Source organism: Cryptomeria japonica, chromosome 3 (genome assembly GCF_030272615.1).
Source record: "Cryptomeria japonica chromosome 3, Sugi_1.0, whole genome shotgun sequence".
Classification (NCBI taxonomy): Eukaryota; Viridiplantae; Streptophyta; class Pinopsida; order Cupressales; family Cupressaceae; genus Cryptomeria; species Cryptomeria japonica.
The window spans coordinates 5303768-5328080 of record NC_081407.1 but is presented as its reverse complement, the minus strand read 5'-3'; the positions used below and the strand labels follow the sequence as shown (position 1 = coordinate 5328080).

Below are 24313 nucleotides of genomic sequence, written 5' to 3'. Positions count from 1 at the left end.
GTGCTTTTCTACATCATTTAAATTTTAGCCAATATTGAACCAACGATTACAGCAATGAAATTGTACTTCTTCCTTGTTGCATGGCAACACACGACAATTTTACAAGTTGAAAGTCCCAAATATCTCAAATGTCTCATTCCTAACATGTCAAATACTATGATAACTTCTGGCAAAACAGTATTTAAATGTTCTAGATTAAGGGTTTGCGTCACACTTTGCGATCTAATGTTCCGATGGAAAAAAATATGATAGATCATAATGTGCAATCCAAACATTAATAAGTAAATTTTTTATATAGTTTCCTTTTCAGCACCTCTTTTTTATGGTATGAACTATGGAATTTACAAATCTGATGTCAAATATTACTTGAAAAACAATAAACAGATTTATATAATTCAACATCAATATTAGATATGTACTTAATACTTGCTGGAAGTGTCAATTGTCTCTTCTTGTATCTGGAAGTGGAAACGACCGTAACACCTTCCTATTTCCAGATATATGTAATAAAATATTTACATGTGGAAGTCTTAAATATGTATTTCTCTTTCTATTAAGGATTTTATGAAGAAACTTCTTCCAATCGAAGATAATCATACATTACACCAGTAAAAGGGCTAGTGGGTTTTCTCTGTGTAAGATACAATGTATTCTCACCCTCCACCAACAGGTTTCCAGAAATCTCAATGTTAAATAGATGATACAAACCATGGATGCCATGACGAGCAATAGCATTATCTTTCCCAAACTGCATAGTATCAAAATGTGGTTTGTATATATTTGGATCGTTGAATCTAACCTGTGACAGCAAGGAATTTGTAAGTATAGCAATTTAATTAATAAGACCAAGCCATTTGTATTCAGCTACATGAAGACAACTGGGATTAGAGAAAATAAAAAGCTTCATACCTGAATAGCTGCATTGGTTGATGATGCAATTGCCAGACGAAGCTTGTAAAGGCTATTTTCTTTCCAACTTCTCACCTGGAACTTGACTTGCCACGTTGAGGGATGCAAACTTCCATCGCTTTTAATCCTAAACTTTCAAAGGAAATCAGTACAGTGTACATTTGCTCAAATCCTTTAGTACTTTGTAGTCAATTCTATCTGTGAATTGGATGTAGAAATCCAGAACATATCATAATATAGGATTCAGAGAGAATTTTTTATCAGATTTTTGGATTTTTGTGGAATGTTGAGAAATTTTTTAATCAAATGTAGTTTTTCCAATATTTAAATATAAACAAAACCAACCTATTCTGCCAAGGTGCAACTGATCCAAAAAGAAGATACACGTTTATCCATGACAGCAAAATCTTGTGGCTGGCCAGATGAAATTATCATTGATCCCTAACCATAAAATTTAATAGACTACTGCATAACTTCAATGTTTTTAAAATGAGATCATTAAAAACAATGCAATTGAGAGGCCACATTTTGAGATGCATGATTTGAGTGGATACTGGAATGGAATTAATACTCAATCTCATAAAATTGATGGTTATTAGCTGGTTTTTGGGGTTAGTTCGCTGAGTACTGTTATAAAAAAGTAGGGTGATCCTGCTTTACTCAGTGACTTATTCCGATGCTAGTAATCTGAGGAACAGGTTTGATATCATAGTATAACCATTTGTAACAATCGAGACTGGTAAGTCATTGCTCTGAAAGGTCAAAAATGTAGTTGGAACTTCTTTAAAGGAAACAGAATATAAGCATTCAATACTGGCTTCTAGGTTTGTGAATTAAAAGCTAACTAAATCACAGCAAATGCCTGGCAAAAGTTTCCAATAAGATACTCATAAAACAGAAAATGGAATAATTCTGGTAACTGAAGAAATAACGTCTTCATTATCTAGTCCTCTTTGTACTGATACGCACTTATATTTGGTAAGACAATTTAATCTCAACTTTAGCTCAATCTGAACCTACAAGATAGAAGCAGGCCTTTGGAAGGCCAATAGAATGTTAATTATGTTAAAACCTAGCAATAAGTATAAAAGGAATCATGAGGAACAAGGTATAAGATTTTAATAAAGGTATAAAGAAAACAATATAAAGAAAAGTCTTATTATTGCCATATTAGTTTAGATGATTATGGCCAGGACTTGGATATCTTATATTCAAATGGTTTGCAGGTTAATTTTTTATTTTATTTTTATATTTCTGTCAGTCCATCAAACCAAAAATAAATAACAAAGGTACAGACATTGCAATCAATTTCATTTTTCTTTCATCCACGTTGTGCATGGTCTGTGAGAAAATTAGGAAACTCATGGGGAGAGTAGGGATAAAAGGAAGTTAACCCTTGAGAATATGAACTTAATCACACAGGCGGGATTAAGATATTTTGAGGAATAGTTTAAAAGTGATTGTACAGTGTTTCTTAAGCATTTGATTATAAGTATCCATTTCTTCATTTTCTAAGGGACAAACTGTAGATTATAACAGGATTTCACCAAAATGATAGAAATCGGACTTGTTGTAGCCTGGACTTTGTCGTTAGAATCATTTAGTAATAACATATATCAATTAAATGTAAGAAAACCATTGCCGGATAAAATTTTCATTTCTGATCAATCAAATTACAATGCTGAAATGCTATTAAGGTCAGGAATTCATCTCTTCAATGACATTCCTAGGCATGCATATGACTTATGAATTAATCCAAGCAATGAGCAATTAATTTCATAGACAATATACCTGCAGGTGTGTGCAAAGTACCAATCTCTTCTCCAGTCACTGGCTCCAACAGTATAAATCAAATCATTGCTATCGTATATCTCAGAATACCTTTCCCATAAGCCATATTGTCGAAACCTGCAGAAAAAAGAAAGTGATGAAATTATATTAATGTCCACTAATGACATAGGTAGGTCCATAGGACTCAAAAGTTCAACAAATTACAATATCTATTCAGAAGTGAAAAGAGGTATGAGACTTCCATTCAGTTTCTCTCTCCAGATTTATTATGGCATGCCACAGGACATTATAGGATTGTTTAAATAAGGTACATTACTAACTCATTGCCTTTGTTTAATTGTCCTTTAACATGGTTCAATATTGTGAAAAAGGTGAAGTGATGCAAAAATTGTAAGGGAATGTTGTCAAGAGGATCCATAAGTTTGAAATTGCTAGGTGTTGAGAATGATGAAATGTTTTGTTTTGACAAGGAAAATTCCTTGTCAAGGTCAGATTTTTCCAACCTTGACAGAATGGAAATAAGATGAATTTTACGAAAATAACTGTCTAATTTTAGGAATTTCAAGGTTGGAATTCAATCCTAGGTTGAAGTGTGGAATGTATTTTTTGTCCTTGTCTAGCCTTCACTTGCGCCTAGTCCTGTCCTTACCCAGAATTTGCGCCCTTCTCTTAGTCCTTGGACACATCTCATTTGCGCTTGTCCTTGGCACCATCTCATTCGCACCTTGCATTTAGGTCATTAACAACATCTCAAAATTGCATCAACCTAGTTCTTGGGCACCAAGAATCATGCCTAGCATCAAGTCCATGCTCATCAAGGAATCTCACCTTCATTAGTCTCTCTCATCTCCTTAAACCCGTTTTGCACTTGTCCCTACACCTCATCAAATCCTGCCTATGACAGTCCCTCCCTGGCATGAAAAAGCGCCCTAATGGGAAGACCTAAAAAAAAGAAAAAAATCTGCATGTCAAAGAAAAGAACATTAAATGAAATGCAAATTGTGTTGTAGAAAGTGAAGCGCTAGACCTCATATTTATACCCCCTCAATCCCGCTTAAGAAACTAGTATCCAAGTCGGCCACTTGAGAAGAAATTCAAAATTTTAAATAGCAAAATAATTGATTATCAATCATAGCTGACCCAAAAGGTGATTGCAATTAATTTAATTTCAAACAATTTTAGGACTAGGTCGGCCTAATGAGGTAATTGCATTCAAGGTTGAGGAATTCTATAAGAAGAGGAACACAACCTCCACCTTTGAAGGTGGAGATTTCTTCCAATGATGCCATCCACTTGCATGGCATTGATCCATTTGTTAGTTGGGTTGTCAAAGAAAAACATAATGATATCATGTTTATGGATGAATATACTACAAAATTTGAGATGGTAGTAATAGAAGCAACACAGTGGATAGATTGGAGCAAAACAAAGACATTTTTTAGAAAACAATCAATCCTCCTATTTGTCGATGGATAGCTTCAGTCAGATCCTACAGGGCCGACTTTATCATCAAATGTGTGAAGGGCCTTTCGGCCTTACACATTTAATATGTCCGATTTCTATAATGAAGAGACGTGTTAATGTAACCGACTTATTGAAAGACGTGTTAATCATACTATAACCGATTCATATTCAAGAGACGTGTTGGTTAATAAGGAGCCGACCCTTGGAGGAGTTGCGTTGATTGAAGGCACACTTGATCGAGTATATATGTTGGTTGTATTCCTCTCAAAAGGCATCAAATTGATCATCAAGCAGATTGTGTTCTCCTTCAACTGAATAACGATATTCTTCTGCAGTTCAAATCTCCCACTCAGCAAGCATAGTGTGTTCACTCTTAAGGTGTGATATATTCATCTTCAGCAGCCTGTATCTCCGTATATCTTCACTCCACAGTAGCAACATAGACAGTGAATGGTCTGCACTTCTTATACTCAGCAGATTGCATATATTCCTTACACTTGTGAATTGTAGATTGAAGTGTTCTTCAAAGAGCGAAGCCAATTAATTGTAAAGACATCTATGATATTGACAAATACAATAAGGATCATTATTGCTGGGTTTTTCACCTTCAAGAGGAAGGTTTTCCCAGGGTAAATTCTGTGCAGTTGTGTTTGATTCACTGTCTATCTAATCTGATTACTAAAATTAACACTATTGATATCAACTTACCTTCTAGTTCAAGGCCAAAAAAATAAAATTACAGGAGGAGGGGGAAGAGGAGGATGTAGATTGGGATTGGCTGTTTTTTGACATATATAAACAGTTGTTGTGCTATTATACAATTATTATTTATAGTTTAGTTGTAATACAATCAAGTATCAACAATGTATTGTATGACTTATTTTGAACTTCTTATGGGTCAGATGACATATAATCTTTGAATTATGACAAATTGATTATTAGAACAGGCTTTTGTGTTCTCTAAATGCATTAATTTCCTTTTTTGTGTAATTATGTTTTTTCTTTTTGCAACACTTTTTCCTAAGTCTATGTCAATCCCCAAGTCCAAATCAAACTTTTGGATTGCCAAGTTCACATTTTCAAACTATGGTTCTGATAACTAAAATTGAGGGGGCCTATTTTAGGGAGGAATCTAAGCTAGAATAGAAGCTGTTATTTTAGCAATAACTCATAATGAGGGTGTTGGGAATTGAGCACCCAAGTTGGCTATAAATTGAGCATTGAGAGGTTATCGTCATCCTTTGTTTTTGTCTCATATCTTTTGTATTAATTGGACCTTGTGTTCGTCTAGTAATTCAAGAATTCAAACCCTTGGATTTGGAGACTGGAGAATGAAACCCCTTTAGTTTCATGTGGGAAGCCTCATTCATGTATTGCATTTCTGCCAGAAAAAAAAATTACTTTATCAGCAAGTAGTTGTGGAGTTCGAGCAACTGCATAGACCAGTATTGAATATTATTTAACTTCTTCCAACATATTGGTATGTGTTTATCTTTATTTGATGTATTTAGACACATCTGAATGATAAGAGTCAGCCCAGATTGACTGCATAGGATTTACTTTGTTTATGCAATTTATTGCTTTATCTTTCTACCATCATTATCTAGTAAAATGAAATATATTAAAAATTAGTATTCATCCACCATATATTCTCCCCTTTCCCTTATAGGATCTTGGTGATTAGAAAGTCATGAATAATCATATTCACTCACTATATGCTCTCAACTGACCCTTATAGGATCTCGGAGATCAGAAACTACTGGAAAATTTATATTAAAGTTAGTTGAGGTCACCACATTAGTGTATCATATTATAATCTAAAAAAGAATTTATCCATTGTATTGCCTTCATCTCAATAAAAATTGTCAAAAGCAATTGAACAAAATATACGGAAAGAACCTTTCAGGATGATTGAGGAAAAGCTTATTGATGTAGCATGGATTAGGTTCTGGAATAAAGAATTCTGCAGCAGTCCGATCTGGTGTGCCTATTTCCCATATCGTAGGACCATCTCTTGGAGGTTCATATATCAAAAGCCCAACATCAATCCTACAACCTGTTTCACATCCAGGACACTATACTTATATGGAGATAGAAAGCTCAAACATTGTGTTTCAATTTTACATTTTTGCACAAATTGAAACTTGGTCACATATAATATTTTAATTCCAAGTATACAACTGTACAGATTATTGTAAATAATGTTGTGGCAATTTTTAGTGTTAATGCAATGACTCAATCGCAATGAACTAGAAATAACACAAAATTATACAATTTCACAAATTTAATAGTTTTATGCAATAAATTTTGCACAAAGTAACATCTAGTCTTTACTGTAATACAAAAGATATTTCTACATTGATACAAATTTTACGCAAATGCCAACAGGATGTTCATCAACTTCAATGATTGTAAGCTTTATTGTAGCTTCTCCCTTAGCTAATTGAGTAAATGTTTTCAATTGCAAGAACCTGACCTTGTAAGAATATTCCTAAACAACTTATATTGGCAACATACAATTCTAGACATATGGATGATCATAAAGCATCTGCAAACAACTATTCATACAAATGTATCCTCATACACAGTAGCCATTTGTTGAGCATAGCAACAAATTAGTAATCTATCATTTAGTTTTCAATGTTGCACAATTCCATACATCTTATATCAATCTGTAATTTGACACTCAATTAACAAATTACTTGACAAATGTCAGTTCTGATATTAGTAACGAAAAAGTTGCATGGGTGCGTAAGTGTAAGGGTGCATAACATGCTGAAATGGGGCACTGTGTGCAGGGCATTAAGAGTTAGGTATATGAGTGTACCCCAATCTGGATGACTCGGAGATGTTAAGTTGTGCGTAAAAAGTACCCCCAGCACATTGTTGTGTTGTTAACACACACGCCCCATTGCAAATGGGGACCCCTCTTTTTTTTCTCTTTTAGCATAGTATCTCGTTTAGTTTGGCTTAGCTTAGCAATAATTTTAGTCACACCACACAAGCAGGAAAGAGTAAATGTAGGGGTTGATGATTAGCCCCAGTATGAGGAGACACCTGCCACCCCTCCCCCACCATCACCCAGATTTCTGAAGGACTTGGAAGTCTTGGCAAAGGGGGAAATGGCACAATTGGAAGGTGCAAGGAAAGAGCATGAAGTGGGAGGAGAACAGAGAGCCTAGAGTGAGATTGAGCATATGGTTCATTTTATTGACTCAATAGAGACATTACAGGTGGAGCCGAGTGGCCACACCACACCAAAGATTTCCACTGGTTCTCATGCAATCAAGACGAAGGACAAGGTACCAGATGAAGGGGGTATAGAGGGCTCCTGTGAGGACGAGACACAAGACCTCATCATCCAAGTTTCTAAACCTGACCACAACGATGTCATAGGAATAATGCAGCAATACTTAGCTCAACTAGAGGACATTGCCCTGGTAACACACAAGGTGGCAGAGATGTCACGACAGTTGGATGTTGTCCATACACCCCTAGTGGCGAATGAGGCACAAAAGATTTTGAGTTTTATGTAGCAAGGGTGTGAGAGGGAGTTTGTCAGTTGTTCCACATCCCATGGATGGCCTACTATGGAGACCCTCGAGATGCAAGATGAATGGTATCTAGTGAGGCCCACAATATTGGGTAAGCATGGACGCATATTATCTACACTCCATGGCATGGAGACTTGCTTTTGGGATGTCTTCTTCCAAATGAAGCGAGCACACACTTCCCTTAAGGAAGTTGAGACAGTGAGGGTTGAGACACTTGCACATGCAAAGGCTGCTTAGGATGTGATGAGGGAGGAGTTAGTGGCTCAGATGGCACTTGTGCAAGAGCAGCTTGCTCAACAAACACAACTCACCACCTCTGTAATGTCCCCATTTTTATGAGGATCAGTTTGCAAAGGGGTTTGGCCTATTACTTGACCCTCGTAGGCCAAGGAGTTGATGGGAGGGTCGCTTGGGCAGTTGCTTGTGGCTTCACATTCTATTTCTATATGATTTTTTGGTGAGATAATGTGTTCTCACGTATGGTGTCACATATGTTGCACTTTATATTATAATGATATTTTAATTATCTAAAGTGCAATTAAATAATAAAGTCACTTAAATAATATTATTATTTTAAGGGGAATCTTCTAAAAAGTTCAATTAAATATTATTTTATTTCTTTTAGGAGGCTGACCTCTTGAAGGAAAAGAAAAAATAGAGGGGGCAGCCTCGTTGTTGGGCATCCAATTGTTGAATATTGCTTTGTTATGATCATTTGTGGAGCCAAGGGTTTTCGCAAAGTTCTATTGGTCTTTGGGAACGGTCACTCCCATTGATTGGCATAACTGAGGTGGTGAAAGCTCCTCCAAAGGGTTGCATTGTGGTGGAAGATACTTCTGTCTTTCACATAGGGCTTATTGAGCTTTGTTACAGCCAAAGATGACACACTCGCCGAAAACTCGGCGAGTGACAAAAACTCGCCCAAAGGGTTGCATTGTGGTGGAAGATACTTCTGTCTTTCACATAGGGCTTATTGAGCTTTGTTACAGCCAAGGATGACACACTCGCCAAAAACTCGGCGAGTGACAAAAACTCGCCGAGTTTTTGGACCTAGCAAGTAGAAACGACTTCTACTCGCCAGGAAACTCGCTGAGTTTTTGGCGAGTTTTTGCCAAAAACTCGGCGAGTTTTAACCAAAAACTCGCCCGCATTTCCTTATCATCCGAAAACGGCTTAAAATGCTTTCATTTTTTGTTTTTCAATATTGTTTTGGGCTGAGAAGGGGGAAACTCACTTGGAAGGGCTTGCAAGGTGATTTGGAGTGATTATTGAGTGATTCCAAGTGGATTTGAAGGGGATTTGAAGGGGATTTGAAGGGGATTTGGAGTGATTATTGAGTTCTTACTCAGATTCGAATGGAGAAGTCATGGAGGGCCTCAGTACATGCATTGAGAGGATGGTACCTGATGTTGAGGAGAGAGAACTCATTGTGAGTGAGCTCCAAAATTATGAGGGAGGAAGGGGTAAGCTATTCTCTTCAGAGCTGGCTAGGAGAGGAAGAACCACTCAAACCCCAGATATACGTATGTTTATAACATTTGCCATTTGGATTTTGGGATCTAAAGACTAAAATGATTGATAAATTATGTTTTCACTTTTCTCTTTGCTTTCTAACTTTTCCATTTTATTTATTTTGCAGATGCTTGGTGGCAAAATTGGGGTGGAAACACCCCACATCTCAAAAAATTTGCCCTCAGAGTCTTATGTCAGCCTTGCAGTTCATCCAATTGTGAGCGCAATTGGAGCTTGTTTCAAGCAATCCACACGAAGAGGAGGAGCAAGTTAGCGCAGAAACGGCTCAATGACCTTGTCTACGTGTAATATAATCTTTGATTGCGCGTAAAGAAGGTAGAGGAACTAGAAGGTGGTCCAATTGACTTGGATGATATAGATCCTTACAGTGATTGGACATCACAGGAGCAGCCTCGATTGTTTTTCGACATTGACATCACTGATTTGGAGAGGCAGGCTATGGAGGAGGGGGGTGGATCTGGTTTCAGGCTGGATGACATTGAGGAGGATGAGGATGAGGATGAGGATGAGGATTCATTGCCAGTGTCAGAGGTAGGTGGAGACATAGCTTCATCCAGGATGGAGGATGAGTCTCAATCAACCATACTGAGCGAGGAGGCACAGTCACACCCAGTCCCACAACAGACTTATACGACTAGACAGTCTAGACCCTCTAGGTCTACCTCTCCCCATGTTTTTGCTAGAGCTGGGAAGAGGAAGTTGTAATTGTAATTTGTAATGATGTATTTACTTTTGTTTTTACAAAAACTATTTAGTAATTTACTATTTTGCTTCCAGGCTTCCAGCCATCAGCATTCCTCATGAGGAAGCGATTTTGTAGACACTTTGCATTTAAATATATCTAGAATCAGCTTGTTTCTTTTGTGTTATCATTTATTGACTCATTGGATGCATCTTCTCATTAAATTTTGCAAAAAAAATGCATTTTTTACTAAGTTTAAGCGTGTTTTTAAGTTGCCGAGTTTTTCCGAGTTTTTCCCGAGTTTTCGCTGAGTTTTTTTCCTAGGGGCTTGGCGAGTCGAGCCGAGTCGCGTGTAGTTCAACTATGGTTACAGCATCCAAGGAGTTTGGTTTTGTATGAGCCTTCATTTGTGGGTTGATTTGATTTCAGTTTTGGCATCCATTTATTGAGGGCAGATAGTTGCTCCATTTAGGAGTAATTTGGAGGTGATCTTGTGAAGTTTGGAGGTGGTTCTCAGATTTATACAGGTTTGCCATGAAGGTTGATCAGACCACATGAGACTCACATTTATGTTCATTGCATTTGATAGAATCGTTCTGGGTATTTGACCAATCATTTTCTCTAGATTAGACCATCATTTCCATCATGTTTTGAAGGCTTTCTTAAGTTTGAAGGTGACATGAACAGTGTTGTCGCTATAGTAGTCGTGAACAGTACCGCTACAGTATATGGGCATTTGTATTGGGTATTGCTTGCTTCTTCACATCGGCATTGGGCGATATTCCAAACAGTTTTTCTCTACGATATGTAGCTGATTGTATTGCCAAACTACTTATTGTTATTACTACCATAGACAGCTATATATGTTTCCCTAAGATTAAGGGGTGTATGCATACATTTGCAAGCTTAAAGCTTGATTGATTGTACTTGGAAATTGCATTCAATAAAGAAGGAATAAGTTGCAGGCCATTGTTTGATGACATGTCTATGATAATAGCAGTTTGCATGACAAGTGTTTGTAAGAATGCCACTTAGCTGTAGGTGTTAATTTGCATTAGATAAGTCATATATATGCTTTGGAAAATGCCAAAAACAATTGCATCTTCATCCTAGTTCATTTTTAGATGTTTAGAAGTCTTTGCAAAACATTTTCTATTGTACCATTTTGGACTAAGTACAAGTGAGAGTAATCTGAAATGTATAACAGTAAGATATCCCTTTGTGTGCCAAGTATTTGACAAAATTCTCAAACTCAAAAATCAGAAAATTGAATTCAGAATTTGCAAGGGATATTACAACCTCTAAGCGGCAGCGTCGTGTGTCCTTGGAGGATCAGCTAGAGCACCAACGGTCTGTTGTGGAGGGAATGGATGCCAAGTTGGTAGAGCTAGAGGCGCGTCAGAAAGCCATGGCTCAGGAAGTGGAAAAGTACAAGGACTTGAAGGAAGCTGTGCAAATAGTCAAGAAGTCACAGGAACGCGAGCTGGTGGTGCAACGTGATCTACAACTCCGTATAAAGCAAGTGCAATGGCTTCACAAGCTACTTTTCACTGTAGGGGCTACATCTATTTCAGCGTCTCCCACTGGTCCAAGGATGTCCTCCTCACCCTCCTACTTCTCAATGATTTTGTGTTGTTCAGCCCCATTTTGTTTCCATCATCTAGAAGACGACTTCTTTTTGGGCGGGCCTAACGTAATCGACAGTTTTGTTGTAAGATAATAAATAATTTGTTTGTATTGTAATTGGCAATGTAATTAGTTTTGTTCTCGAGAGGTTGCTTGGTAGTTGCCAACTTCTTTTTGGGCGGGCCTAACGTAGCCGACAGTTTTGTTGCAAGATAATAAATAATTTGTTTGTATTGTAATTGGCAATGTAATTAGTTTTGTTCTCGAGAGGTTGCTTGGTAGTTGCCAACAGTTGGCAATCTTAACCAACTGCTAGGCACTATATATAGTTATACTTTGATTTTTGTATCAAGAATTTTTTATGATTGTATACACATTACACTTTGATAATACAAGAACACATCTTTTTGCCATTAACTGGTGTTGATTACTTTTCTTTGGAATTACTATGTGATATATATGGTATGTTTTTGTATATCTTGTTTACTCTGCGTAATCAAGTTTGTTCCCTTTGGGAGTAAACAAACAACTAAACATGAAGAGATGACAAAGAAAATAAAAGAATGTGAAACACAAGGATCACCCATAAAGAAACCCATATTCTAGAGAAAAATTCCTATAACAGCGAGGTTTGTTGGCCTCCTTATCCACTATCTCCAAACAGTCAAAGTCTCAAGCTTCTGAAGCATACAAAAAGAAAGAACATTCAATGTTCTACTCTGAAGTTAAATATCAACTCTCCCACTTCCCATCATTTTTTTCCCTCCTTGGGAAATTACATGTCCCTTTAGACATGTTCTAGGCTCAAATTGGAAACTCAAATGATGAGAATTTGGAAATGAAATGTTGCACTATGCTTCCTCTTCTTGTATGTTCAATCTAGACAAAACTGATCTTTTCATCAAGCACAAAAACGACCTATTGATTACAAAATCACTCCTCATGGAACTAGCAATTGCAAAACCCTAGTTCTTTTAAATCTTTTTTATGAACAAATTCTAGCTACTTTTCTAATTTTTTACCCATTTAGCATAATTTTTTTTACTTCTCTCTATTATTTTTTATTTTAGTTTATGTAGAAACCCTAAATGTTAATTTATTTTTTGTTTATTTGTTATTTGCAACGAACCTCACATTTATAGATTGTTCTAAAGTCGTCCCCAATTAAAAGGGACCCTAGTTGAAAACATACCATCTTAATGGTAGAGAGAGGTGAGCTGGTTTGCAAACATAGCAAAATGAAAATTAGTGGGTGAGACATTAATCGATTTAAGTATCACATTATGCCATGCTAAGATGGTTTTCTATGCCTCGCTGAATCTCTTGATGGTGCAAACTAGGTGCAAATTCAATTAAGATCTTTAAAAAATAAAAGAAGAGATGGCAGCCATTTGTGACTCTTATTCGATTCCTCTATTCCCGAGATCTTCAACCACGAATGGCAATGAATGAATGAGTTTTAATGGCGTTCGTGAAACCATTAGTCTATGGGACCAAGAGCATCCTTGCTAACAACTTTCAAATTCTTCTCACTATCGACTCTTCTATTGTGGATCTTTATCAAGAAGCCCGATGTTTTGTGTAATCTTGTTTCCTCAAATAACTCATTTAGATTGCACCCTTGCAAATTGTCTTCATATTTCTTACTGACGTCCTCATAAGCAGCACACTCAAAGATGAAATGCCATTTAGTTTCCACCACCCCTTAAATGCAAAAAAGACAAGTTCTTTCATCACACCCCTCCTTAGGGATAGCCTATCTCACATCTAAGATGGTGGGACCCAGTTCTGATTTGCACAACTAGAAGTCTGGACTTTCCCTTAATTGTTGCCCTTAGATAATCTTTTTGATCATGCTCCCATAAGGGGTTGAGCTCTTTAATATAGTGTTCTTTCCTCTAACCCACTTGCTTTGTCCACGTAGCAGTTCTAAATTTGTCAAACACAAACTATTTTATCTCATCATTATTGTTGGAACAATCTTGCATATCAATGTCCCACTTGCTGATCCAATTGTTGCTCTGTTTCATCCAAGTTTTCTCTCTCCGCTTTAATTCCTCCCCAACAACCATTTCGGTCAGCGTTGCTTGTCCATGATTTTTACTTTTTTTAAATAGCTTTACAAAGGAACTATTGCTGAAGCTTTCATTGGGAACATTCTTGCTTCTGCTAAAAAAATCTCATAGGAGACTATGGACTTGACTTTAAGACTGCTAATGATTAGATGCTTTTGGATCCTTTCTGATTGTCTCCATTTGTGGTTTGACATGCTACTCCCCCAGATCTCGCAACCATAGAGGACAATTAGTGTAACCAACAAACCAAAGAGGGTTTTCTTGGTTTTCAGATCCCACAACTCCACCTTTCTACATCTGTTTTGCAAGAGATAAGCCTTCCATCCTCCTTGTATCCTTTTTGACCTACAAGTTTCCCAACTGAACTTATGATGGAAATCAATTCCCAAATACTTGTATTCTTCTATTATCTCCAACGGACAACCATCAAACATGAAGTTAACTTGTTTCTTTCTTTTCAAAGAAAAGATCATGACTTTAGTCTTGCTGGTATTAACTTGCATTTCAACATCTTGACAAAAAAGCTCAAGAGCTTTCAAATGTTCCTTCAAACCGTTCATAGTTTTTGCGATTAAAGTAAGATCATTTGCATACAAAAGAAGCTTCACCACATAACCTACGAGTTCAATACCTTCTCCATTATTTTTGTTTATTCACTCTTCAAGTTTATCAATATAAAGGCCAAACAAGGTGAGGGAGAGAAGACACCCCTGCTTGACCCCAATGTCATTGCCAAAGCATTTAGACATTCCATCTTTTGTTCTGATTTTCACTCTAACTTGATTATAAAGTTTATGGACTGCAGCTCTAAGTCCGTCAAGCATCTCAAGTTCCTCCATTCTACCCCAAAGTTTGTCCCTGTGGACTGTGTCAAAGGCCTTCTTGAAGTCAATGAAGCAGCAAAAGGCTTCTTGCCCTTTTGAGTCCCATACCTTTTCAACGAAGTGTCTAAGAGTGATGCAATGATCAATGGTGGAGTGCTTTGATCTGAAACCTACCTGGCCTTTTGCTCTTTTACCTTCTCTTTCTGCCCAACTGCTGATTTTGTGCTCTATCATACTCCCAAAAATCTTTCAAAGAAGCAGGTTGATCATAATAGTACCATAGTTAGAAGGATTGTTAACATCTCCATTTTTGTGTTAAGGAATCACAACACTTGTTGTCCATTCAGTCGGAAAGTCGCTTTGGGTAACTTTGTTAAAAAAATTCCTAATGTGAGGAGCAAGGAACTCTATTCCCCATTTTTAATATTCAGATCGCAACCCATCAATATCTTGGGCTTTCCCACTTGCCAAGTTTCTTATACCTTGCTTGTCATCTACAACCAAAAAGAGCTCTTTTGAATCTTTTATTGTAGGAGGTTTGTCTTTATCATGTGCCCGCTCATAAAGGAGCTTTGCATAATGACAATGGTTGTGGTAGTACTAATGTTGGGTCTAGAGGTCATTGATTCAAATTGGATCCATATATTCTACCACATGCTGCTCTAGGTTCGCAACTATCACTTGTAAGCATGGGTTGGAAAAAAGCATGATTAAGCAAGGTATGTAATTGGAGACTTTTGGTTTTATTTTTCCATTCTATTTCACAAAGCAAGCTAATTAATTTTTTTATAATATGTTTGATTTATTTTTCTCTTGAATTTTTTAATTTAGAGGTTTGTAAAATTCAAACTATAATTTTATAATACATATTCTGCTTATTTTATTTTCTTTGAATTTTCTTATTGGCAAAAAAATGGTAGGTGTCGTTATTGGTTGTAGAGCAGAGTTAGAAGTACCCTAATGATGAGAAAATAAAGGACTCCATTTAGACTCAAAAGGTAACCCACGTGAAGGCCAAATTTGAGTGGTGGCATGAGATATGGAGGAAGGGTTGTACAATCATATAGTTGGACACATAGGAGAAATAAGACATTTCCAATTTTCCTTGTTTCTTCCCCAAGTGCTTGCACTTCTAAAATCCATTGACTTAGTGATAAATATCTCTCCACTGATTTAGCGAGTGAGATTTATAATTTCTACTTTAGTGATTAAGATTCGCATTTCAAATTTCATTGTTTATTCCTCAAGTAGCATAGTTTTCTTGAAATGCATTGATGCTTTTGGAAAATAAAAAAATGTTTGTTCCTTTGGGAGGTGTTGGAAAAAAATTTGGTTGAGATGGTTGAAGAGAATGTTATGTAAATAATTACAAAGAATGCAGCAAATTATGTTGTTACAAACTTGTAATTAAAGTTCTCATGAATAGGGCCCAACAATCCTTATTTTAAACACCTTGTGTTCCTCATTGACTTGACCTTGTACTAGAAGATCTTAACAAAATCCTATGGATCAAAGCAAGTGTGAGGTATGGTAAAAAAAACTACAAATACGTATACAACCATGCTCGGGTCTTCAATTTAATGAGAAAATACATAGACGAGGGAATTACATTTACTTGAAATATCCTACTTTGCAATGAAATTCATCACATTGCAATCTTTTCTTTAGTCAAAATCTGCATTGAGGCATAAGTTTGTAAGTGAGGAGAGGTCTAAATCTTAATACGCTATGACCAATGCAATGATTGACATGGTCAACTTCATTTTCGATGAGTGGGGCTTCTAATTTTTTATGGAGATCGTATACATAAGCTAATAGTCATTGAACACTTGGTTGCATCAATTATGCACATCTATAGCACCAATGCATTCATAATTTCATACTAAAAATATTTCATCATATATTCACCATTGGGCTCATCAATTTACCAAAAAACCATTCAATAATGTGACCAAAAAAAGGTCATGGGCTGTAACATGTGATACATCTCCAAGAAATCTCTAGAATCACGATCTTGTCTCATGGAAAGTATGAAAATCATTTGATGATTTGACCCCCAAAAATAGGTCTAAAGATGTAACATGTAATAAATCTTTGGAAATTCCCTAGAATCATGATCTCTTGTATCATGGAAAGAACAAAATTATTCATATTGTTATCAGGAGGTGCCTCCAAAGTAGACCTTATATGTAGAGGCAATCTAAGTCAATTATTTCCATTTGAGAGACCAATATCCCTATGAGGATTTCCTTCGTAGTGTTGAGCAAGAACATTCTACTGAACCCATCTCTTCATATTTGTGACATCAATCACCACTCTTTGCAATAAAGGATCCACTAAATTTTGAATTTGACATATTAAATTTAACATAAAAATATGAACAAATCACCTCCAAAATGTTTCATCATCTTGAAATCATCAAATCATCTTGGTGAAGGGACCACTACTTTCTTTGTCTATTAAAATATTTTATCTTTCTTTAGCCCTGCATAATTAAAGCATTACAAATCAACACTTAAGATGTGATTTAAGCTAGGACTATACAAATCGAGTCATACACTAGCTTACATTAGCCATACTTGTTGTTGTTAGCAAGTCGCATGGCTTTGCATTAATCATATTTGCCTCTCTAATCACACCTAAGACTTGTTGATGTGCTTTTTAGGACACCTCAAACATAGAATAAAATACCAAGTATTCTATCCTCTCTTGAACAAAGAAACCTCATATGCTAAAGAATATGATCAGATAAGGCAACTCCAAGGTTTACAATGTAAACAATTGACTTTAAATTTTGGATAGACTCAGTGTATGATGTGATAATGCTGGTAATCACAAAGGGACTTATGCTTATGAACACAGCTGGAACGTGGAATACTTAAGCTCACTTAGAAAATAAAAGGTAAAGGGAATAAAGGGACAAGAAATCTAAGCCAAACCTAAGGACAATGATGATAAAGGATGATGCTTTGATAGATGGATTCTAAAATCAAGCCTTGCTTCACCATGAGCAAACAACTGCAAAAAACTAATGCAATCTCCAAAGGATAATGAAGGATTTTCATATTGTAAACATTCATCAAATACCCAATGCTAGTGCAATCCAAATGAACATTAACAATTAAACTAGTACTTAATGAGGTTTAGACTAACCATACACTGCAATTTGCAATCAACAAATTCCAAATGGTATGAACTGGAATTCCATCAAGTATCATCACATTTCTCCATTATAATCAATGAACTTCAACTATATTTGAGAAGTAACTGATAGGCCAAAACTGGGGTAAAGAATAAGAGGAATTAATAACTAGATTCAGCTTGGTCTATGTGTCAATCCGAGGCGTAAACTTGCGAACAATGTCGTGGCTATCTGCACAAGGGTTGTAGGTTGCAAGTTGAGTGGGGATGAAATGCAGCTAGAAAATAAATCTATTTCAAATTGAAATAATTGTGGCGACAAGAACTGTCACTTCCTAGCGACAAGAACAGCTATGACTTATAATGATTACAGAATTTAAATGAACTACAAACCAAACTTGCAAATAACACATAAACACCATTCAATAAAGAATAGAAATAAACATGCTACTAAGCTAACAAAAATCATAAGACGTCCCAATAAGTGGGCCAAGCCTCCTTATTCCACTGGATGATAAAATGAAAGAGAGCTTCTACGTTGTTTTGATCAGAAGGAATGATATTTTATTTACCAAAAACAATGATACAAAGTCTTCATACAATAATCTCCTTCGTTGCTTATAGCAGACCATATATATAGAAGTTGTGCTTATAATAACAAAGCGGTATGAAATAGAATAAGTTTGTTTTGTCCTATGGCCAACAAACTATATGTAAATGGTTTACATAGAAGCTTGTAAACTATCCACAAATTAAAAACGTTTTTGTTATAACAGCAAACAAGAATAGATAATGACAGTATGTTTGGTTTCCTTCACACAACAAATTCTTTACCACAGATTTGTTCATCATTATAGTGTTGAGGTGGCGATCAAAAGAGAATCATGTGGTCACAAACTGTTCTATTATAACAGCAAACAAAAATAGGCAATATTAAGACTGTTGGTTTCCTCCAAAACAACTAGCAATATCCTTGTGGGTTCTTGTGCTTATTTAGATCTAGCACACAGTCAACAAGTAACCGATGCCACCTTGGAGGTTGACGTCATCATTTGAAAAGATGGCAGAATTAAATTGCTGGTTGAAAAGTAATATATAGAAGTTCCTAACCAGAAAGTGATAGGAAGGTTTTTTGTATAGAAGGTGACAGGAGGTTTTGTATGACAGGAAATCTACATGCCGCAAAATATATTTTCAAGGCTCAAAATATCAACGCTTATTAGTAAAGACAACCAATAATTAAATTTCATATTTTATCTAAAAACTATATTAAATACCACTTATATATGTTTAATCATATGTAGCGTAAAATGGTAAAATGATATTGGTGCAGGAGCACCTTAGGAGCTTCTTCATGGTTAACATGGTCAAAGTTGGAATTTTTCTTCTTTTTGTGTAGTTGCATGTCAATAAGGGCATTTTGGGCAATTATTGTTCATTTGGGTCTATTTGTGCAAATTTGGGGTCCATTGGTCAAAAAATGTAAAAGTTGTGAAAAAATGCCAATGTTGTCATGACAATTTTCTTGTAGATATATGATTTCCACAGTTCATATTGTTAACATGTCTAGCTTCAAGAATAATTTCTTGTCTCTCTTGTTTTGCTTTCTATTTCCTGATGATGGATCATGGAGTTTGATCCGAAACGTCGAGCAAAAACATTCACGCAGTTGATTCCTGAAGCTAAACATGTTGACAATTTTCTTGTCAAGTGACAACTTTTCAAGAGTTTGTTAAGAGCTGTTAGTGGGCGGTTGTAGGATGGTTGTACAGCATAATTGGATGGCACAAGTATAAATTTGAGGCTCCAACTCGAATGAGGGGTTGGTGTGTAGACAAAACAGGAATTTGGAATTAAAAAAATTCAATTTCCTGCAAATTCTAACTTTCTGCCCTGTTCTGTCACTCTGTACAGACTGTACGGAATTCATAATGGTCTAAGACCACTCGTAGTTGATTGGCACAGGAATCTAGTTTATTTTTCTTTTGATTTCATCCATATACATTGTATATTTTGAAAGTTATTGTCATTTTTCTGAAACTGGTCTGGAACCCTAGTTAGGGTAACCAGTGCCCTAAAATAATGTTTAATTCTCCATTCCATTGGTAGAAAATTCTAGGAATTGGTGGAATGGTAGATTATTGTATGTATTTTCATATTCCATGTTTGCAGGACTGGAGGTTTTGGTTGGCACGTGTATATAATGGACTGTGTGCCTGATATCATCATGTATCAGGCCTAAAGGTGGATAGAAGGCCGAATTTGTGAGTGTTGATGAATAGTTTGGGCTACATAAGACTGGAAAGTGTAGGGGAAGGGTGTGTAAGGGTCATATAGACTTGGTTCTAATAAGGGTTGGTGAAACCAACAAGTTCTTGGGCCAATGTTTATGACTGTCCTATTGGGACAGTGTTGACAGTTTTGGGTAAGGCTGTGAACAGTCATAGTTTGTGACTCTTGTTTGGAGATATACTGAAATCTCTCTAAGGGTGTTTGGATTGCGAGTCATGAGTGCCCCTAAACCAACATTGGGGTCAGAGAATCATTAACTTTTGTTGTCACATTGCTCAAGGATTGAAACCACATCCTTATCAAGTCAAAATAGTGCAGTCCTAAAGGGTTGGAATTTGGTGTTGTATGCCATCAAATGAGGATGTTCTCAAGTCATAGGACAAGCCTTGGTCAAGCCCTTTCCCTGTTCAAAGTCCATGTGTAAAGACTCAAGTCTTTTAGTGGTCCATGGTGAAGTCTAGTAGATGTGTCCAAAAGAGTAGTCTTAATGGTGTGTTGTAGAAGCCCCTACTAGTTGAGAAGGCTCTCTTAATCAAACCCCTGCCTCTGCATCAGATATGGAATGATATGAAAATGAAATGTTATGATATGATTGAAGGCACATGGAAAATGTTATAATGTGGCATAAAATGGGACAAAATTTGCTCTCATCAGTAACAAGAAACCATGCAAATGTTGCAAAAACAAATAAAGATCCACCATGCTTCAATGACAACCATGTATTAATTTCAACAAGTCTTGGCAACAACTTCGAGCTTCCTCCTCCTACTCTTCTGCTAATTGCTAATTATTGTCTACTACTCAACTGTTAACCTTCACAAACGAGAAGGTTGAACCTATATAGACATTCCTATTACAATTGAATGGCCCAAAATGATTTGAGATCAATGGCCGAGATTACATGATGAAACCCTAACTACGGCTAGTTATAATTAGCTCCTTTCAACCAATAAGAAAATTACAACATTCTTGGACACTGTTGACGTGTATTTTGTACACCATCATACACAGAATAAAATACCTAAAGGCATCTTATCCTCTCTTGAATAAAGTCTCTAACTGCTGAAGATTCGCATGAAGGATTAGTTAGGATGACTCCAATGTTCTGGTTAGTAGGGTCTCTACGTGTGGATAAACTCCAGTGGTATGATGTGATTTGCTGGAATCACAAGGGGACTTACATCTGATGATTGAACTTCCGATCTGCTTTGCTGGAACACAGGCTCTTACTGGCTTAGATTTGAAAAAATGGAAAAAGGATGAGGGCGAAGAGAAGATCTAATCCTAATACTAAGAATGTAGGAGCAATGATTTGATTTTTAATGAAACTCTAACTAGGTCTTGTTTTGACATCAATGGACCATCTCCACAAGGCTAGTGCGATCTTCTAAGGGAAGCTTTATGATGTTCAAATCATCACCGCAGGCATAGACACCATCAAGTTGATGCATATCAATGAAGAAGCGACAAATTGAAATTAAGCTGAATGATTCCAGTTGACTACACAAGGCAAGTCTGCAATCAACAAACTGCTAGTAGTATGGATATACGAATTCCACCATTAATCAATCGCATTTCCTCCATTCATCTAATCATCTACCATCTAGGATTGTAGACTCAACAAGAAACCATGCAAATTGCAAGAAACGACACACTTCACCATTACTTCAATGAAAATGGAGTTTGTTTACAATCAATGGCAACAATTTCTTGCCTTGTCCTCCTATTCTACTCTAATTACTATTCTATCAATTTCTAACTACTCTCTATCTACTAACTGCTTTCTATTATTTACAACTCTCCCTAATTCTCTTTACAAAATGAAATGCCAGGGCTTATATAGTGCCCACAATACAATTTGATGGCTTAGATCAATTCAAGATCAATGGCCAAGATTCAACAATGAAAACCCTAATTAGGGTTTGTTACAACCATTACATAACATTTAATGCTTGACCAATGATAAAATTGTATTGCTTGGACACATGTCCCCTCTAGAAAAATCGACCAATGGATAGCCGGGGTAGGTACATCGGAGTTTGTGCCACCTTCCATGAGTTAAGTACATTGAATCTGGACATGCTGAGGTGGACCTCACTGATTGGAGACGTGATGACTAGGATGCCACCTCGTCTGACACTTGGTTGATACTCAATTTGGTAGCGTTGAGAAGTTATCTTTGATTAACTCTTCTAAAATTATTTGCTTCTTCAACTAGCCCTTGTCCTAACTCCATGTGTCCTTGATGTGTAGGATGATGATGTACCTCGCCTTGGAACGCTGGATTGAAAGAGGTCGCCCCTGTCCTGGCTTGATCGTCCCGGCGAAGACCGTCCTTGATCCGGCTTGATTTTCCTTGATGAGATCTCCATTTGATGCCTACACAACATTTCAAAATTAGCAACATGATTTTGCAATGAATAACTAGATTAGAGATTAAATTTAGGAAACTTCATAATAAGTCCTTGAGTTATCATTTCCTAAACGACGATTGAGCTATTAGAATTCAAAATTTCAAAATTTAAGGCTATGACGATCAAAATTCGAAATTAAAACAAGGGATCATGTCATACCTTACTTGAGAGTTTAACTCTAAAATGCAAAACAAAGGAATTCGCCTAGGCACAAATCAAAATTTGATGGCTTCAACGTGATCTCTCTCCAAATGAACGTCCACTTTAGCAATTCGCCACCTTGGGGGAGGAGTCTTCAATGTCTTGAAGATAACAAATTCGCCTTACTTGAAACAAACACGCACTCCTCTTTGATGATAATTTCGCACCTTGTCTTCTCCAAAATCGCATATGAAAGAGGATAAAATGATGATTTGAAAATGAAATAAACACCTCCCTTTATAGGCACTCACCTTCACATTGACCCTAGGCCGACTTTGGTGAATAAGGCAAATTTAAAATAAACTTAAAGGCCGACCTTTGTAAAATGAAACAAATTTTAAATCAAGCGCCCCATTTTATTTATAATTAATTAATTTAATGCCTATAATTTTAAATAAACTCGATTTTTAAAAGGCAAAAATTAATTAATAAAGACCCATGCGCTAATGTTAAATGCTAACTTTAATTGGATTTCAAATTTATCGATTTTTTCCTAGCATTTAATAAAATCTAAAGAATGTTTTAGTGCCAAATTTGGAAGAGGTAAGGACACAAACCTATCGCTCTGGTCCCTGACTAAGGGACAGGAGCGAATTTGATGTTTAGTCTTGATTCTCTTGCCTTTTATGTTCAAAACCTCCATCCTCACGTTGAGATTGGCATGTTTGCCAAAAAACTCGAGCTTGATCGTCTTGATTTGGTGGATGAATGCCCTCTAAGGTGGATATCGCCCTGGTCCCTTGGTGAGGGACAGGAGCAAACTTCATGCTCTGGCCAACATTTGCTATCTCTCAAGCTTTACTCCTTGTTCATCACCTTGCAAATGATATCCTTGATCTTGCGAACCTCGACTTTGACGTGATCTTGAAGGAAAACGAATGATTTAATGAAAATCGCCCTGGTCCCTTGATGAGGGACAGGAGCGATATAGCTTCCTTGTTCAAATTGATAGTCTTTTGACGTTTGAAACCTTTGCATATCATCATCTTAAGACGCCTTAGACCCTGTGCAACCATGTACAATCTTGACTTGGCATGAATTTTGAATGAATTGGCAAATATGGTGGATATCGCCCTGGTCCCTGACTGAGGGTCAGGAGCGAACTTCAATGTCCTGGGCTCATGCTTGCTTTCATCAACTTGCCATTGCTTTCATCGTGTAAAATGAAGTCCCTTGGTCCCCTTTGGACACTTGAAACGTGATCAACATTCAAAATCTAAGCTTTCATGAAGATTTCGCTCTGGTCCCTGCCTGAGGGACAGGAGCGAATTTGTACTTTCAAGCTCAACTACACTTTGCCAACTTCCAAATTTATCTTCAACGGTCTAGTTTCACCCTCCTTTCTTGCCTTCAAACTTAAAACTTGCTTGCTTTTGCCTGAATTTTACCTTATGAAGAATTTCGCTCTGGTCCCTGGGAGAGGGACGGGAGCTACAATGGATTTCGCCCTGGTCCCTGACTAAGGGACAGGAGCGATTTTGCATTTTGGTCTATTTTTCCTCATGTTTGTGCCTTCAAATTATATTCAACTGGTAAAAAGCACTTCCTTGGTTCTCCTCAAGTCGTCAAATCGTTCAAATCTTTCAAGGACAAGGAAATTTTGGATTTCAAGCTCCGGTCCTTCAGTGAGGGACAGGAGCGATTTTTGCCCTCCAGGCCCAAATGCTTCACTTTTCACCATGAAATGTCTTTGCTAGGGAAGATATCATCCTGCCTCATGCTATGAATAAAAGTTAATGTCCAAAAAAGGTCTAAAAATGTGCATATAAAGAAAATCGCTCTGGTCCTTCAGTGAGGGACAGGAGCG

At 36.7% G+C, this 24313-nt stretch overlaps 1 protein-coding gene across 1 annotated transcript in view; it reads right to left on the bottom strand.

Annotated features, from left to right (window-relative positions):
* Positions 1-340: 340 nt before the first annotated feature.
* The window catches only part of LOC131051138 (uncharacterized), a 238615-nt gene continuing 214642 nt past the window's right edge, over positions 341-24313 (bottom strand). The window contains exons 11-14 of the mRNA XM_057985520.2: positions 6064-6220; positions 2701-2817; positions 910-1036; positions 341-799 (exon numbers count right to left, since the gene is read on the bottom strand). Of these exons, the coding sequence (XP_057841503.2) occupies positions 563-799; positions 910-1036; positions 2701-2817; positions 6064-6220 (638 nt within the window). The 3' untranslated portion in view covers positions 341-562. The remainder of the gene's footprint in view (positions 800-909; positions 1037-2700; positions 2818-6063; positions 6221-24313) is intronic.